Source organism: Oreochromis aureus, linkage group 4 (genome assembly GCF_013358895.1).
Source record: "Oreochromis aureus strain Israel breed Guangdong linkage group 4, ZZ_aureus, whole genome shotgun sequence".
Classification (NCBI taxonomy): domain Eukaryota; kingdom Metazoa; phylum Chordata; class Actinopteri; order Cichliformes; family Cichlidae; genus Oreochromis; species Oreochromis aureus.
Window position 1 is genome coordinate 14,100,708 of NC_052945.1, and position 20,244 is coordinate 14,120,951.

The following is a 20,244-nucleotide window of genomic DNA, read 5'->3' on the forward strand; positions in this document are numbered from 1 at the left end:
TCTTTGTAAAAAATAAAATAAATGTAACATTTACTGGAAATGTTTCAGTTCACATCATTTGTTTATTCAGAGACAGTTAGCTGAATCCTGTTCAGTATTTGCCCAAACATAACTTATTTACTGTTAAGAAGCACTAAGAAGAGTCCAGTTATCAAACCAAACCTTTCTGCATATTTCTGTTGTCATTTGTTGTTTTGCATTGAACGTTAAAACCATTATATATAACAAGTAGGTAAGTCTGTCTCATTCAGGATGTAACTTTTTGCAAACAGTATTTTATTTTTTAGTTATCTTTAAACTGTATTCTTCATTTTCTGGACACATTAACTTTAATATAAGCAAATATCTAGATATCTAGCAAGACATCTACAGGAATTTTGCCACCTATTTCCTTTCTTAGAGGTAGACATGCATCGTCCCAAAATATTTGAACTGTATTGCACCTCCAGCATTTTTGTGAGTGGGTGTCATTCATGTGACCACATTGCCTCCTGCTGCTGTGACTCACGTTGCTTTTAAGGTAACAAAGACACAACTTCAATTTTTTCCAACCAAATTCTCTTCAGTCTTTTGAGCTTGTGTGTCACCCGCATAGAAGATAAATTCTCCTTTTTTATTTGTATGTCTAGTTCTTTTTTGGTTTTAATGTAGGTATTATTCCCTTTGTGCTTCTGGAGGCCTTGATATATGTTTCCAATTATTCTGTTTATATGTTTCAATCTTAATATATACACTATGATGCTAATAAAGAAATAAATGAAGAAAAAGAAAAAAAAAAAGAAAAACAATATTATGATGATGTAATAGGGAGAAAGGAGGAGACACAGCTCCTCCTCCTGATACTCTTATTAAATGGCTCCTCCAGCGACTTTTCTCGAAATCAGTTCTTAGTTCACATCGACATCATGCTGGTGACTCTTTGTGCTCTCATCACTGCTCTAACATGTAAACACTTTGACTTAAATTGCACATATATACTAATCTCAATGTGTTTCTCTTGACTCCATGTCTTCTTGTTGTTTGCAGGTGTGAGTGGTGTGACGGTGCTGACACAGAAACCTCCTGTTGTGTCAGTGAGGAAAGGAGAGACAGCCACCATGGACTGTAACCTGGGGACTGTTACTAACACTGTCTTTTGGTATAAACAGATTCCAGGAGGAGTTCCTCAGCATGTAGTGAGGTTTCGTCATGACTGGAGTTCTCCAAGCTATGGCTCTGGGTTCTCTGCTCCAAAATTCACATCCACTCATCAGTCAAGATCAGATTATCGTTTAATCATTAAAAATGTGGAGGAGGGAGACTCTGCAGTCTATTACTGTAAGACATGGGATGGCTCTGTTAATGAGCACGTATCACAGTGATTCACACTGTGACAAAAAACTTCCTCACTATTACTTCTGCTTTTTGGGCACAAACTCAGTGCACCAAAGGCACACAATTAGTTCTTAAACATTGCTCTGTTAAATTTATTCATTGTATTTTTTTCATTTGCACTTTCATTTTAAATAAACAAAGCACCAAAATATACACACATTATTCACACATAAAACCTCACACCATCAGCTTTTAATATTATGTGGTGTAATATATGTTTGATCAAAAACATTCTCAACATGTTAATATCTCAAAATTAGATTCCAAGCTGTAGCCTCTAGTTGCAGAGAGAAGAAGCATGTTATTGAGGTAGAAAGAGAATGTAAACATATACAGATAAGTGAATTTCTCTGTGTTTGTGTGTTTCTATTTTTTTCTTTTTTTCAGGTAATCAATGTATCCATCTATTGTAATGTATCTAGCTTTATTTGCTGTTACAAAAACCCAGAATATTACAATGGAGAAAAACAAAACTGGATGAAACACAGAGCTAGAAGTTATCAGGAGCCACAGAGAAAACACATAGCAATGAGGGAGTATGATGGTACAACATAACAATAGACAGAGGAAAACACAGGGCTTAACCCTCTGGGGTCCAGGGTATAATTGACCATTTTTGACTACTTTTGATTTTACCTCTATATTTCACCTTTAAAAACTGTCTTGTTTGGTATCATTAATTTCTGCACAACCTCAAATATCTGAAATTTCAGTTATTTTTTCATTTTGGCATACTATATTAGCACAATTGATCTAAATGCAGACAGAAAACATTCAAAATCCAAGTAGAAAAAAGTTATTTTTACTGTAAAACCCACAAACATGTTTAACGAATCATTTTCATAACTTGAAATGCAAATAGAAATTGTACATTTCTAAAAATTATGCACAAGTTTTGCAAACAACAAAGTTATATGGTACTATTTACCTAAAAATGCAGCCAAGGCCTCAGGCGTTTTTTATATAACCATTTAAAACTATTTACTGAACAATCAGGTGTTCTGCATCAAATAAGAAGGCACACAAATTATTTGTGCAAGTCAAAAAAAAATAGTTTGTGTTCAGTATAAGACAAAGGAGAACACCACAGGCCTAAACCCTGCAGGTCTGACAGCAGGAGGTGTATCAGTCCAGTTTTCCATGTGGGAACAGCGTTTACACTGGAATCTGCCTTTGATGGCTTTTTTGGAGCAAATGTGACATTCAGCAGTATAACTGACACACAATACAAAACAATAACTACACAACACACAAACTATAGCCTGTAAAGACACTAAACGTCACTAATGTCTCACATATCGCTCTCCCTCTTTCTTTCGCTTGCCGCTTTCCCTCAGGGGTGTCACTACTAAAGCTTCCCCTCTCTCTAAGCAACCAAGTGCCACATGTTGGCATATCATTTTTTTGATTGGCTGACATGGTAAACTTTAACACCAATAGGGAAGGGTGTTTTTCTTTTTCACTTACAAGTGGAGAGTGTTTGCTAGCCTGTCCGTAGAAAACGCTGTTTTACCGTTCTTCCCGCTGTAAACACCAGTGTTTTGTTCAGAAAAAAAACCGTCACGTGTATTTTTTATCATAACTCTGGTTTTACGTGGCCCATCGACACAATTCAAAAACTGGTATATAGTTTGAAGTCCGCACTTTCAACCCAGGTTGAAATGGAGACTCTGAGTCGCTGCATCTTGTAGCTATGTCGTCCCTAAAGTTGTCATGTGATTTTGACGTGCCAGCGCGTCCGTCGACCCCAGAGGGTTAAATACATGGGTGTAACGAGGGAATCAGACACAGGAGGAAAGCACATCTGGGAGCAATCACACATAACCAGACGTGAAGGAAGCAAAACTGGAAAAAAATTAAGAAAGGACACAAGACTATCAAAGTAAAACAGGAAGCAGGAGAAGGTGCGGAGATACAGACTTGACACAAAAATCCGCTGACAGTGGAGACAGAGCGAACATGGAGCACAGAGACAAGAAACAAGGAACGGCAGAAAGAAAACACGGAGGCAGAGACTAAACACAGGCTGAGATAAACACTAAGGGAGGGAAGACTAAGGTCACTGAGAACTTGAAAGGAAACCAAAATCATGAACAACAGTAATCAAAGAATATAAATCCAAAACCTGAAACACAAATACTGAGTCGCAGACCCAGTACTGTGACATATACACTGATTAAGTCATTTATATTTGTTTTTGAAGAGCAAATACAAAGAAGATTATATGAAATAACTGAGATTGAAACAATAATGCTCATATATCGGCAATGTCGGTAATTTAAGTTTTTATAAAAGAAGGCTGTTTTCTGTTGTACAGTCCATTTGCTGTTATGGAGTTCTTGTTATGGACAAAAGTGCCTTTTTTTGTTTCAAAATAGCTGATAACTATTCGCTGATAGCTGCCACTATCTGCGAACAAATATAATTCTATAAACTTGTTCTATATAGTGTGTAAGTGTTAATATAGAGCGTTATTAAATTTATTGCTAATGCAATCATATGGCACATTGACTTCTGAGGAAATTTTAGATGGCACTCATCATCAGAAAGGCTGCCTACCCCTGCTTTAGACCATCTTCATTTACATTTAGTTTGGATTAATCACAAACATATTTATAAGGCAGAAGGAAAATGTAAAAGGGTGAGGATAAGGACACTAGTAACTGTTTGATACTTTTACAACCACTTTTCAAGAACATTATTTTTGTCAGACATAGTGATAAAACATGACTTTGGTAATCCTGATTGATTGTAGTTATTGTATTATTATTGTATATATTTTTCTATCGTTTGTACAAAATTGTGATTAATATTGTAGTAAATAATTAATATAGATAGCTGTGCAGTCAAAGGGTTTTATTTACAACACCGGGTGAGTTATTTACATATATACAGTCATAATGAGAAGAGGGTTCCAGGGATTCCAAGGAAGGTCCAGGATCGGGTAAAACTCACTCACGCTCCTCTTCGTGCAGTCCCTGACAAGAAACACAATCAATCCAATTCCACACCGTGACTCACTCTCACTCACGGAGACAGAGACAGGTGTTAGAAGAAGTACCAGGGAACACAGGAAAGTACACAAGAGAGAGCCGGGCTACACTAACAGAGGTAAGTACAATGATCCAGGGAGGAACAGCACTCCAACAAGGCCTTCAGAACTGCCTGAATCGATCAGCACTGATGAGGATCAGATGAGTAGCACGTGGGTGTAGAAGCCAAGAGGACACAGGAGACCCGACACAGTCCTGGCAGAAAAGGTGAAGACAGCACCTTAGAGCAGAAAAAGGAGCGCCATGAAACTTGAATGAATTTTAAGTATTTCACATGGTTAAAAGATTAGTACAAGTGCCCATAAACCGCCAAGAGATGATCTGTGAATGTGCTTGAAAATAATAGCTGTGTGTTGTATACAGTAGTCATGTTAAAAAGACATTTCTTGTATTTTCCTGCTCTATTAGCTGGTCCAAAAGCTAATAGAAATTAAGAAAACTAAAACTTTTTATTTGCCAAAGAAAACAGATAGAAATAGTACTGTCATGGGACCGAGTGGTCTGTAGAGTTGGATGTCTCGGGAGACCGGTCTTGGTCTCGAGACCACTTTACGTGGTCTTGGTCTCCACGGACTTTTGTCTTGGTTTTGTCTTGATCTCGACTGACTTTGGTCTCGGTCTTGGTCTCGCTGTCTCAGTCTTGCGGGAGTCAACCATCATCTTACTGGGCTTAAGCCCAGGTCATTTTTTCAGAAGCACGGGGTCTTTTTTTATGATCCGAGCTCAGGCACTAGGCGACTGAGCACAGCACTCATGTGAGCGAGGGGGGAGAAGCTGCTGCCTGCGAGCAGTGTTGCCAACTCCTCAGTAAGGAAAATCGCTGTTGGCTATCCTAAAAGTCAGAAGTCGCTAAATGACGTCATCGCCTAATTTGCATAATTTGGTCATGCTAATGTAATTGTAACATATGTTGTTGGAGAGAGAAATAACATCGTGGAAGAGACAAAGTGAGTAAAAAACGTGCTAAATGCATTTAGAGTTTATTTAGAACTACAAATTAAATTTCTTTTAGCAATTATTGTTTCTTTTGATGTCACAATTACCCTGCTCCTTTACCCGGCTTGGACCAGCAAAAGTGATCCGAAATAGGCACTCTGGTGGAGTTACTTTGTGTGTGTGGGATGTTCGACTAATGCCACTCTCCAGTGACATGCGCGCGAGTGCTACGCTGTGGGCTCTTGCTGAATGAAGCTAGGACAGCCACTGATGTTTCTTCATTAGTGACAGTTTTCTTGCATCCACATTTTGGCAAATCCAACACTGAACCAGTTTCACGAAACTTAGCAAGCAGTTTGCTAACTGTAGCATGGGAGATGGGTGGTCCCGTAGGGTGTCTTGCACTGAAATCTGCTGCAATGACCTGGTTACTGCGTTCACCAGATATCAACACAATTTCGATCCGCTCCTCATGTGTTAACCTCTTTGATATGTCAATGGCTGTGAACAAAGAGAAACTTGTAAATAACTCATGAAAGAATAAAGTTACGTTGAAACCAAGCACACCATTGTTTTTCTTGTGACATTACCAATAAGTTTGATGTGTCACATGGCCCTCTTCCTATTGAAAAAACAAAAGCTGTATTCAAGATGGCCAACTTCTAAATGGCCACCATGGTCACCACCCATCTTGAGGAGTTTTCCCCCTCACATATACTAATGTGCCACAAACAGGACTTTAATATCACCAACCATTCCCATTTTATTACGGTGTATCCATATAAATGGCCCACCCTGTACTTTGGTAGAATTAAAAAATAAGTGTAGTGCAGGTCTATGATGATTTTTAGTGCTAGTATCATCTAGTTTTGATTCTGGTTCTGTCTTGGTTACTGTTGTAGTCCTGTTTTAATTTCGGATCAGTTCTGGGTCTGGTTGAATTGGGGTTTAGTCCCTGTGTTTTGATACAGCCCTGACTTTGTTCTGCCTTGCTGCTTAATTAAAAAACTAGTTTAAGGTGTCCTGCATATGTGATTTTTTTTTTCCTATATGAAGTCATTCTTTTTTGAACAAAACTCAAAACAGAGCCTATTAATCTTTCAGTCATTTCTACCCTCACTTAATTTCCTTTCGCTGCTCAGCTCTCACACAGTGGCTCAGCTATGCTCCAAACTCTCCATATTGTGGCCAATCACATGTGAGGATATAGGATAATATCATTGTGTGAAAAAAACAGAGGGTGAGAGACGCGACAGTCAAGTGGAGCAGTAAGTGAATGAGATAGTAGACAGCGGTGAGGAGGGCTGTGCGAAAGCAAAACAAATATGCCTGACACCGTAAACGTAGCAGCATCTGGCTGCAGTTTAAAGACTTTTTTTGTCTCGGTCTTGGTCTCGGTCTTGTCTTGGTCTCGGATTAGGCGGTCTTGAACACAAGTCTAGTGGTCTGTAACAAAACTGGACTCTGGCAAAGAAACCCAGAACAGAGACAGGAGGCGGTTTAACAATATTTTATTGGTGAGGCTTAGACTTCGGAAATGTGGCAAGGACAAAAGCAATGAAACTTAAAGCTTGACGTGGCGTGGCCTGGGTAACGTGGCTAAGGGAACGCAGAACTAGAGAGAGAGAAAACGGGGCCTAAGATGCAGACTGGAGCTGGGCAGTAAGCAGTCACACTGAGGAGAGAGGACAACAAAGTTAGGGAAGTAGTGGAGGGAGCCCTGAAATGGTAAGCAATTTGTATTGCTATTCTTACTTGCAGGAGGAGAAACCGAGCGATGAGAGGAGGGCAATGGGGATCTGGGGTGAGCAGATGGAGTGTGATGGCAGGAGGGCAGGCAGGTGAGGCACACAGAGTTATTTCCAGAGTGGTGGCTTGGTATCTTAAGTCTGAGAGTAGAGTGTGACCCAAAGGTTTGAGCCAAGGTGAATCCAGAAACTGCAGCACAAGAAAGTTTAGTTAACAAGGTAAATCACAGAGAGGGTTTTGTCATGGGTTGATGACAAATTGGGGGTGAATGACTGTCAGCGTGAGGCTTAAATCACTCTGGCTTGATTGCCTGCAATCGGCTCCAGGTGTGCAGGAACTGGAGGAGGTGGCCCTGCCCAGGGGCGGATCCCAGGTAGGTTCAGGAGCCTCATGGAAATTCCATCCACCCACCAAGGACCATGATAAGTACATTCCCCTAACAAAACATACTTTGTTACTGATGACTGATGAATAAAAAAAAAAAAGAATACAATACAGTTCTAGAATTGTGTTGAATGTCATTATTTTACAACAGACCAATGCCAACAAATTTAACTGTCATGGGGGGGTATGCCGGTGTGTTTGTTGAATGGACCCAAGAGCAGACACAAAGGGACATGCAACTCAGGGGTAAACAAAAGGCGAACATTTATTGCGGCTGATAACATGAATAACAAACTCAAATAAAGGCAAACAGGGACGAGAGCTAAATGGAAACCTAAACTGGGAGAACTAAAATAAGTGAGACAGAGATGAGACCGAGGAACTATGAATCGACTAAGACAACTATGATGACTATGATAACTGTGAATTCCTGCAGGGAGGTAACACAGATGATCCGACAAAGACTGAAAGGACACACACAGACTAAATACACAGAGGGGAGATTAGGGGAAGTGGAAACACATGAGGAAACAGCTGACACAATAGACCATAATGACACCACAGGGTAAGAGTAAAATAAGCACACAGAACATAGAAACAGGACTTTCAAAATAAACAGGAAACATGACGGGATGCAGACATGATACTAACCTGACAACATGAACACACAAGGGAGAGTAAAACACAAGGGGTGATGACAGGAAAGGACCTAAAAAACAAAGGACTAAAACAGCCACGTAGGCCTGAGAGAAATTAAGTAGATAAGTGAAAAATGAAACTAGGTCACGAATAAATAACAAAATACAATGAAACTCAAAACACTGGGTCACATGACCCAGGCCCATGACATTATTAATAACAAAAGCACTAATTTGAAATTAATAAGATTTTGACATGAATAAAGATTGAGTACTTGGGTTTCTCTTATTTCAATAGCAGTTAACAGTCTTACTAAAGTTAAAATTAATTTTAAGAAACTGGCCCAACAGTTTTTCTTTGAAATGAGAGAAAATGATTCACAGTAGCTGACATGTTATGCAGAAACCTGTAGAATTAACTCCTAGTCATATTTTAGTTTGGAAAATTTTAAAAGAAAATTCAGTGTTGGATTATTATTTCTATATATTTTTGCAGACTGTTTTTCATTACAAATATTATGTTTATTCCATATTGACTCCTGTTGACTGATTTCTTTTGTTTTCATTGCTTAATTTCTAATTTCTCATTATCTCCTTTCCTTTGATTTTTTTTTTTTTTTTTTTTTAAAATGTCCTTCATGTATTTTCAGGCTCCAGCCTCCCTCCTCCTGTCCTGACAGTCTTCCCTCCGTCCAGTGCTGAGCTCCAGTCCAACACAGCTTCTCTGGTCTGTCTGTCCAGTCAGTCTGTGCCTTTTGCAGATGTGAGCTGGTTGGCTGGTGGGAGTCCAGTGAGCAGTGAGATCTCTACCAGCACTGCTGTTCAGAGACCAGACCAGACTTACCAAATCAGCAGCTCTCTGACCATCCAGACATCAGACTGGAACATGGATAAGGTTTATACATGTAAAGTGTCTTTGGGCTTACACACTTTACACAAAACTATCAAGATGTCAGAATGTCCCACTGAATAGTCGAGGACCAGAATGTGCATTTACAATATGCCTCTTTATGCTTGTGCTGTTTGCTAAGTCTGCATGTTCTGTCTACCTTATTTACCACGTAAAGATGTACAGAAACTTATTCATGTATTCATCAGTTCGAGACTAGATTATTGTAACTCTCTTTACTTGGGGCTCCAATTTTCCCTCCTTCAGCGATTGCAATTGCGACAAAATGCCGCAGCACGTCTCTTAACCGGCACTAGAAAGTATGATTCCATCACCCCTGTTCTAGCCAACTTACACTGGCTTCCTATTAAATATCGATTTGATTTTAAAATCTTCTTTACTTATAAAATTCTAAATAATAGGGCGCTCTATTGCTTGTGCATCTCCTCTGTCAGTATAGCCCTAAGAGAGCACTAAGATCACCGGGTCAGCTGCTCTTAGTGCAACCTAGGTCTTGGCTGAAGACTAGAGGAGACCCGCGCCTTTGCTGTTGCCGCACCCAAATTATGGAATAATCTTCCTCTTGACATCTTCTTCTTCTTCTTCTTCTCCTACATTTTAATGGCGGTTGGCAAACAACTTTTAGGTGCATTTACCGCCACCTTCTGGAAAGGAGTGTGGGCCAGAACGGTTTCGTAAGCTACAGTCTCGGATACACACCCGTCAATCTTAAAAAGCCAAACACTGCCCTATAAACAACATCCCCTGCATCCCTTTGAAATATGTCTCGTACCCTTAGGTGAACACTATTTTCTTGCAATTCAAACTACAATCTTTCCCTTTCTCGCTTGTACTTATCGCACTCCAACACTACATGCTCAAACGTCTCCTCCTGTCCACAGAAGTCACAAGTCCTCGTGTCATGTTTGCCCATCTTTTAAGCGTGCTATTCAAGCCTGTGTGACCAAATCTTACCCTTGAGATTATATCCTCGTCTCTTCTACTTCTAAAGCTCCTTCTACATTGCCCGACTGTTGTCTGCATGCTATAATAATACCTGCCTTTCCCATCTCCATCCCATTGTGCTTGCCACTTCTCCTTCAACTTTATCTTGATTAAACTTTTCACCTCACTTTTACTGTATTTGATAGTCAAACCCACATAACTTCTTCTTGCTGCACTTTTTGCAAACTTATCGGCCTGTTCATTACCATCAACACCGATATGCGCAGGAACCCATAAGAAAACCACTTCTATCCCTCTATGTTTAATCCTATACAATAAATGAAATATCTCAAAACAATATCTTGTCTAGAGTCCGAAGACATATTACCTATACTCACCAGTGCGCTGCTAGAGTCTGAGCAAACCAAATACCTCCCCAGTGGTGCGTCCTCCACCCAGGTCAAAGCCATTAAAATTGCTACAAGCTCCCCAGTATAAACTGCCAAACCATCTGTAATTCGTGCACTCGCCACATAACTTATGTCTGGGAGAACAAATGCAACACCCACTCTGTTATCCAACAGTTTTGACGCATCAGTAAAAATTTTCACATAACCTGAGTACCTTCCCACTATATGATCTTGCACTTGGCTTTTAGTCACCCCCCTCCCTTACGTAGCAAATAGAAGTCAGGAATTATTTGGTCATATAACCAAGGTGGCAATACTGACAAGGCTACTGCTGGGCTAAGGTCTGTGCAACTAAATCCCATCTCATTGACTTCTTTTCCTATAGTCCACTCGAAACTTCTCCATTGACCAGTCCCTTTTCTTGTTCTTGGCAAGGCTTAAGTACACTCTGCGCTATATGACTATCACTATGTCCCTTCAAATTTGCCCAGTAAGTCAAAGCAATTTGACGCCTCCTGAGTTCTAATGGTTGCTCCCCATTTCCACCTGCAAAGCAGCCACTGGAGTAGTCTTAACAGCCCCACAACACAACCTCAGAGCTTGATATTGAACTCTGTCCAGGTCATTCAGCAAAGTTTTAGCTGCTGAACCATAAACCAGACACCCATAATCCAGCACTGACCTAATGAGACCTACATATAGAGCTCTCAATGCTGTCCTGTCTGCTCCCCAGTCATTACCTTTTAAACACCGTAAAATATTCAGAACCTTTTACATTTCTCAGTCAATTTCCCAATGTGTGTTTTCCATGTAAGCCGTTCGTCAAACCAAATACCTAAATATTTAAAGCAATCAACCTTATCTATGTCACTCCCATATAACTTGAGACTCAACTGGCAATGTAGTCTCTTACACGTAAAAATAATCCACTTTGTTTTTGAAACAGAAAACCTAAACCCCATGCCAGAGCCCAACTCTCCACCTTTTGTAATTCTCGCTGCATTTTAGCCATGGTGAACTGTAAGTTTCGTCCTCTCTTCCAAATAACTCCATCATCAGCAAACAATGAAACCCCCATTGAGTGATCTATATCACCAAACACCTCATTAATCATTATGGAAAACAATACCGGACTAACTATACTGCCTTATGGAGTGCCATTCTGGACATCATATCCTGTACTGAACTCCTTTCCTATTCGCACAAAAATCTTCCGTCCAGTTAAAAACTTTCAATCCAGCTATACATCCTCCCTGTAATACCAATCTGACGCAACCTGATCAGGAGTCCTTCTTTCCACATCATATCGCACGCCTTTCTCGACATCTAAGAATACGGCTACGACACTCTCCCTATTCACTTGGGCACGCCTTATTTCATGCTCCAGACGCACAGCTGGATCCATCGTGCTTCTCCCTTTTCTAAACCCACTCTGGTACCACTTGATCTTATCATTAGTTTCCAAAAAGTAAAGTAATCTTTCATTTACCATCTTTTCCATTATTTTCCCCAAATGTGACGTCAAAGCAATTGGTCTATAACTGTCTGCCAAGGCTGGATCCTTTCCTGGCTTACATATGGGAACAATAATAGCCTCTTTCCACTGGTCAGGTAGCCTACCCTCTTCCCATACTTTGTTAAACAATTTAACCAGTATACTCTTACTAGTGTCACTCAAGTTTCTAATCATACAATAACTAATCCGATCCCGTATTGCTTACTTTCAGTAATGCAGTATTCAACTCTGCTACAGAAAACACGACATTTATCAGACCTTCATGTTCCTCCGCATCTTGTAAGTCCTCCAGATGTTTCCTTCGCGTTTCCTCCCTTCCCTGATTTCTGCCGTATTTAGAGTTCCTGTGCTGTGAACCTTTGAAAACATTCTGGCCAATAACTCCGCTTTACTCCCATTATCCACTAATATTCTGTCACCATCTTTCATCATTGGATAACCATACTCCTTCCTCTTCCCAGACATTTTTCTAATAGTTGTCCACACTCTCTCCAACAGAGTCGATCTCCCCAAAGTATCACAATACTTCCTCCAATAGTCCCTCTTTGCTGACTTAACTACCCTTTGAACTTCCCGCCTGTTTCCTTTTGTAGCATATCAGATTCTGAACACACAGTGCTCCTTTCAGCGTTTTAAACGCTTTGTTCCTGGCTTTAATCACGGTTGTACACTCTCGGGTCCACCACGGCACTACCTTTGTCCTTCTACTGCCGCCTTTCTTTGGGATGGATGCCGTTGCCGCCTCAATCACAATCTAACTAATAGTAGAAGTCAACTGATCAATAGGCAGTCCAAAATCAACATCTGTCAATCTCCTTTCACTTAATGTTTTAAACAAACACCAGTTTGCTTCCTCAAACCTCCATGTCCTCTGTCTATCTTCTCGTGTCGCATCAGTATCTGCACAAAGATCAAAAAGTATTGGATAATGATCACTACCAATTGTACTCTCTTTAACCACTTTCCATGTGCTCCTACCTGCCAAACATTGCGAAACCATTGTAATGTCAGGACATGACTCAGTACCTCGTACCAAATCCACCCTTGTGCCAGAGCCATCATTTAAAACCACCAAATCCTTCTCCACAACCACATCCTCAACCACTTTCCCATTAGTGTCACTACGGCGCCCCCACAAAGTGCTATGTGCATTAAAATCTCCACACCAAACTATTTTCCTCTCCAATCCCTTAAAAGTAGTTCCAGATCTCTCCTCTCCAACTTTTGGCATGGATTATAAAAATTAATTACTTTGATACTTCCTGCCCTAGACCATACTTCTACAACTACCACCTCTAATTCTACTGCAGTGTCTAGCTGACTATACGAAATCCCACTCCTAACAAACACTGCACACCCTCCTCCATTTTTACCCACCCTGTCCTTGCGAACGCTAGTATATCCTTGAATAACAAAATCCAGCCTTGGTTTAAGCCATGTTTCTTGTACACAGATAATATCAGGCTTTGAATTTAATGCACAAATAAAGCCCTTCAGTTCCTGCCCATTCGCAATGAGGCTCCTAGCATTCCATTGAAGAATAAGCATTAAGTTACAACTTGTGGGTCTGATGCACCTTCTCCATGACTAAGGTCTGAATGTATTTTTTCCCAAGACAAATCCGATATCGAAAAACTTCGCTGCTGCTTTTACTATTATCTTGATCTTTTCTGTCTTTGTTTTGGCTTGTTCTGAACAATTAATGACATACGCCAAGAACAAGACAAGTTTATCCATTTGGACATCAGGAGATTCCTGCCTGTCCCCCATCCCTCTCCCACCACCCATTCCTTGCCCCTCATCAGGTCTTCCGCCTTTGTCTGCAACTCTCTTCAAAGCTTCTGCATAAGATATCCTCTCCTCTGTACGAATTTGTTGAACTTCTGCTGCCTGCTTCCTTACTGTGCACCCACCATACGCTGCTGTATGTGGTCCCCACAGTTGCAGCACTTCACCTGACTACTGGCACATTCGCCATACACATGTTCTCCTCCACATCGTCCACACCTCATTCGTCCTTTACACACACTAGCTATGTGACCAAACCTCTGACATTTGTAGCACCTGAGTGGAGGAGGCACATAGACACGGACACTAAAACTCATGTACCCCAACATAACTCTCTCAGGCAAGTGATTTCCGTGGAACTCAAGCAGTACTGATGGACTATCCACTTTTTCCCCATTTCTAACAGCTTGCAATCTTTTTATTCCAGTGACTTCCCTCCTTTGATCAACTTCCTCAACTCCTCCAGATTTTCCCCAGCGGAATACCTGAAATCACTCCTCTACATCCTCTCCTCTCACCAACCACCTTCCTGTCCACAACCTCCTTTTTACAAAGTGTTTGCAACTTAAGCGCTTTATTCCGTTGCTCTGCATTTTTACATTTAACAAACAAACACCGTCTCTGAGCACCTTAGCTAGCTCAACATCACCGATCGCTTTCTTCAAGCCATTCGTCAGAGCAATTGGACTCACTCCCGCTATTTCATTCCCAGGTTTGAATTTCAATAACACTTTAAATTCTTCCATCAACACTGTCTTTCTTTGCACAAGCCTAGCATCTTCCTCTTCAAGTGCCCGCTTAGTCGGCGTGGATTTCAACTTGTCCTTTCCAACCCCTACCTTACTACCATGTCCAACTTTACGCCAATCAACATCCATGTCCTCATCATCAGAAAACCCTCCACTACTACTTGCCATTCTGACCCAGTCACAATCCAGATTATGCCAATCCACCGCACCAGCTGCCGAGACGCTCGCACCTTCCTCCTCCTGCTGCTCTCAACCAGATAGTCTTCCTCTTGACATTCGGCAAGATCTGAGTCTATTCAATCTTTTAAATCACATCTAAAACCTTACTTGTTTAACCTAGCATCCGAGGTTAATTAGAGTGATTTTCATCCGGCTCTGCATTTACATTATGTATTATTATATATATATATATATATATATATATATATATATATATATATATATATATATATATATTTTATATTGTAATTTTATCTGTATTATGGTATTACTGGAAAGCACTTTCGTTTTTAAATGTGCTATACAAATAAATTTGATATAATTTGATATGATACATGTTAGAAATCAGAGTAAAGCAAAATGTTTAAATCACGTGTTTATTTGCAGATATTCAGAGAAACTGCTATTTTCATATATCAATAAAAGCATTGGATATACAACATTTGTTTTACTTTTTAGTGAGCAAGAATATACTTTCAAAGTAGCCACTAAAAACATTCAGAATGACTAACCTGAAATTGTTTTATTTTAGTAAGGTGAAGATATGAGAACACAATTAACGTGTAACCACATTTAACTGTTTTACTCTAAAGAAATGCTCTGAAAATGCCTGTTTTTCCATATTTGTAGACTGGAGATTATCATTACACAATTCTGCTTGAAAACTCAAAGGGAAAGGTGACACTGGTTTAAAACAGTAAATAAATCTTCACACTCAGCTAATGAAGCATCACATCTCCTCCTCCCTCTCTTCCTGTCCAGGATACATCTGCAGGTCTCGGTATCTTTTATAACTTAATGCAAATGAAGTTATGTCAGCTCTCTGTAACATTAGATGGGACTTTCCTCGACTATAAAATGTGATTTGTATTATTATATTTTCAGGCTGCATTTCACTATAATTTGGTAAATTAAAGGCAGTTTACCTCTTTGGTTTGGTCTATGAACTTCTCATAATAAAATAAACCAAATGGAGTCCAGCTCTGTAACTAATCTTCACTGCAGCTCTACTCTCAACTCTACTCTTATACAGTTCACTTGGTCTTCAGGAAGTCCCTGTATACTCTCTTCTCATGAGTATTGTTGTGCACCAGTAGGAACCCAGAATCCACTGGACCAGAAACACACACTCCGCCATTCTGGAGGAGTTGGAGTCCAGGTTTTTCTTCATTCTACCAGCTAAGACACTGACCATAGCCAAATACAAAACTAGTGAAGAAACACTCAGAAAAAGTAAAAGGGGAAGATGTCAGTGACTTCCACGTGTAAAATCATTTGTTTTGATTGTTCTTTCATCATTGCCTGTGCTGAAATTGATTAACAATCTAACAAACCTCTGCTGCTTGACTGATCAGACCAGAAGTTTAACTTACTTGATGCGATACTCTTAATTTTTTTGGAACAGCATATATTTTCTGTACTTCCCTTTCACTGGATGTTCTTAATGGTTTTTCATAGTTCAAGGTTCAAGGTTCTTTATTTGTCACATGCATAGTTATACAAGTATAACACAAAGTGAAATGTAACCTGACACGCTCCTCGACTTGTGCAAAGTCGAGTAGTTTGGAACTTTTAAGCTGAAAACTTAATGTTGCTGCAAATAATGCTAATATCATTACTGTCATTTTCTAGACTTTCAGACTTTTATGACATTTGTAGTTGCTGAATGCTCTGTGTATTTTCAGGCTGCAGCCTCTGTGCTCCTGTGCTGATTAACAACCCCTCTGCTACTTAACTGCAGCTGGGGCTGATCAGCTAATCAGGCTCTCCTCTATCAGGAGGTGACATGGACTGGAGCAGAGAGCTGTGCTGGGAGAAAAGCTGCAAAAGCAGTCTGATCAAGTTAGTGTGAAAGTAGTCACTAACGTAACGTTTAGTGAGATAGATATACAAGAACCTCAGCATCATTAAAAATATCTAACAGTGTTCTCTAGACGGTGATGAATTCAAATTCACCAAAAGTTACATCAAGGCGTATTTTTTGAATAAAGCACAAGTTTAAGTAAAATATAACCAACTATAATCCTGCCTCACTTTAGATGTGGAGATAGTAACCATTGTAAAATTCAAAACAACAATCAAACAAACAAAAAGAAATGAATGAAGGAAAAAGAAGAAGAAAAACAACAAGACATTACCAGCATCAGTGTTTATGAAAATAATGTTAATAAAAAAGGGGAAAAATCCAGTGCTCCTCCTCCTGTCAGTCTCTCTGAGTTTCAGTGACATATTTAATGGTTCACACCTCCTCTCCTCCTACAGAAGGAGTCAAATCTCTTTCAAATTACAAATCCATTCTCAACACATACTGACAACATGCTCTTGACTCTCTGTGCTCTCATCACTGCTCTAACATGTAAAGAGTCTAAAATATACTGAATTTACCTCATGCTGCATTTAAATGTCAGTGTGTTTCTCTTGACTCTGTGTATTCTTGTTTGCAGGTGTGAGTGGTGTGACGGTGCTGACACAGAAACCTCCTGTTTTATCAGTGAGGAAAGGAGAGACAGCCACCATGGACTGTAACCTGGGGACTGTTGATAACTATGTCTATTGGTATAAACAGATTCCAGGAGGAGTTCCTCAGTTTGTGCTGTATTTTTATCATAGCTGGAGTTCTCAAGCTATGGCTCTGGGTTCTCCTCTTCAAAATTCACATCCACTCATCAGTCAACATCAGATTATCGTTTGATCATCAAAAATGTGGAGGAGGGAGACTCTGCAATTTATTACTGTTAGACATGGGACAGGTCTGTTAGTGAATACGCATCACAGTGATTTACACTGTGACAAAACCTCCCACTGATACTTCTGCTGTTTGATGCTCATTTTTTCACATGCTAACAAAAGACCCATTCAACAAACTCAGTGTAAACCCACCACCTTCAAATAGTGTGTTTATTGTTATTTTTGATTTATTTTAATTTTTATCAATGAAAACCCACCAACTTTCGAGAGTGTTTTTATAAACACTGAATTACTCTTTTGATAAATTTAAACAATCATCACTGAAAGTATATAATATATCAAGGAATATGATGACCACCAACAACACAAGTTGTCACATATATGTACACAACGATGTACATGTTTTTAAATAACAGCAATTTGAAAAATTCTGATAACTGTAACATTTTAGCTGCAGTAAATGACATTAATCAACCTAAATGGATACTGATAAAGTTGCATAATGAGGTTTAAAAATGTTTCATATGAAATTAAAAAAGCAGCTAAATTGCATTTTATCTGTTGCTTCTCTTCTCACTACAATCGTTTTCATGTCTCAGCTGAATATTAAAGGATGTTTACATCTCACACTGACAACATGCTGGGGACTGTCTGCTCTCTCATCACTTCTCTAAAGTGTAAAACATTCTTGTCATCTGTTTCATAGCCCATCTTTTTGGAGAAAGACATTTCACTCATGTTCTTTCTGTGTTTGTTGGTACATGCTAAAGCAGTGGTAGCCTTTATCCAGATACCTGCTGTCCACAAGGTTTTTCGAGGTCAAGAAGTTGTTCTCAGGTGCAACAAACTTTGATTTCAAGTCTATTATCAATTATGCAGAGATAGGAGACTCTGGAGTGAGTTCCTGTTAGACATGGGAAGACTCTCCCAACAAACCACCATCATAGGGAACCAGACTGTGACTAAAATCTTATTGAGAGACATTACAGCTCTGATTAATACTGGCCAATAATGAGGACTTTATTAAGTCTTGCACAAAACAGTGACATGAAGGAACAAACATGACTACACACAGAGAGAGACACAGTTATAAAATACAAACAGATGAAGGGAATGAGATGTTGACAGTAAAAGTTAGTCTAAACAGGATGTTTCAGTTCCTCTCCCCTCATCAGTGACAGTCAGGAGGTTTTTGTACAGCCATGTATACAAACTGAATCACTGTGGTATTCGGACAAGGCACCAAGCTGATTGTGACAAGTAAGTACTTTTTAACTGATCATAAAACAAGAGAGATTTTGCAAAAATCTGCTGATGACTACTTAATTCAAAATGTTTCTTGTTTAGCATTATTTTTACGATTTTGTACAATCTGAAATAGTTTCAGGTTGTCTCATATACAGGAGACATGAATTACTTATGTTTAAAAAATGAAATGGTGTCAAACAGTGTTACTAAAGTTCAAAATTACTTTGAAGTGATTAGAACCTGGCTGTACACTTTTCTTTGACGTGAAAGAAAATTACTCACATTAGCTGACATGTAGAATTAAATCAAAGACATCTTACATGGAAAGTTAAACAGTAGCTAATCATATTGTATATTGTAAAAATATAAAAAGAAATTCAAATGATATGTTAGATCCATATATTTTAGCATTGTACATTAGTTTTGTTTTCTTCTAACTTCATAACAAATGTTATGTTTATTTCATATTGACTCTTCTTGATTTCTTCTGGTTTTATGACTTCATTTCCAATTTCCTTCTTTCCTTTCATTTATCTTTTTTTGTTTTCTGATCATCCTTCATGTATTTTCAGGCTCCAGCCTCCCTCCTCCTGTCCTGACAGTCTTCCCTCCGTCCAGTGCTGAGCTCCAGTCCAACACAGCTTCTCTGGTCTGTCTGTCCAGTCAGTCTGTGAAATTTGCAGATGTGAGCTGGTTGGCTGGTGGGAGTCCAGTGAGCAGCGGGATCTCTACCAGCACTGCTGTTCAGAGACCAGACCAGACTTACCAAATCAGCAGCTCTCTGACCATCCAGACATCAGACTGGAACATGGACAAGGTTTATACATGTAAAGTGTCTTTGGGCTCACAGACTTCAGAGAAAACCATCAAGAAGTCAGAATGTCCCACTGAATAGTCGAGGACCAGAATGTGCATTTAAAATCTGCTTCTTTACTGCTTGTGCTGTTTGCTCATTACAGTCTTTACATGTTAGAAATCAGAATAATGCAAAAGGTTTAAGTCATGTATTCATTTGCTGGTTTTTAACAAGTAATTAGAGGAATTTGTGTTTTGCATTAAATTAATAAAAGCATTGGTTTAAAACAAATGTGTTTTCTTGTGAATAAATGGGGAGTTGCGTCACTGTTTTGCACTAACATAAATTCAAGGTGACAGAAATGAACTGTTACATTTTAGAGAGAGGGGACGAGAGGAAAAAAAACACTCATAAGCACACAATTTTCAGTTGTGTTGCTCCCATAGTTAAAACACAAGTATATTCTGACATACAGACTATGTAATATTTGAACACTAGAGAGCATCATTTAATAATTCTTCCCGAGTAAGAGAGAAGGCAAGTGTCACTGGTTTAAAATGTTGGTTGTAGATTTGCAAATGAATCTTCACTCTCGGTTAGTGGAGCATCACCTCTCTGTGCTTCTGTTTCTTTGTGTCCAGGATGCACCTGCAGGTCTTAGTAACTCAAGTAAATGGCAAATAAGCTCCCTTTAAAATAAAATGGACCTACTGTTTTTTCAATGGAAATGTTTCAGTTCATATCATTTGATCATTCAGAGACAGCTGAGTACGGTACGATGTTTGCCTAAACGTGACTTACTTATTGTTAAAGAACACTAAATGAAGTCCAGTCATGAAACTAAACCTTTCTGCATCTTTCT

General features: G+C 39.3%; 1 protein-coding gene across 1 annotated transcript; it reads left to right on the forward strand.

Moving 5' to 3' along the window:
* Positions 1-897: 897 nt before the first annotated feature.
* LOC120439989 (immunoglobulin lambda-1 light chain-like) lies at positions 898-19,667 on the forward strand. The gene is made up of 4 exons (XM_039611549.1): positions 898-945; positions 1,027-1,349; positions 18,565-18,598; positions 19,159-19,667. Exons 1-4 carry the CDS (start codon positions 906-908, stop codon positions 19,479-19,481), a joined length of 720 nt encoding a protein of 239 aa, XP_039467483.1. The 5' UTR covers positions 898-905; the 3' UTR covers positions 19,482-19,667.
* Positions 19,668-20,244: the final 577 nt, after the last annotated feature.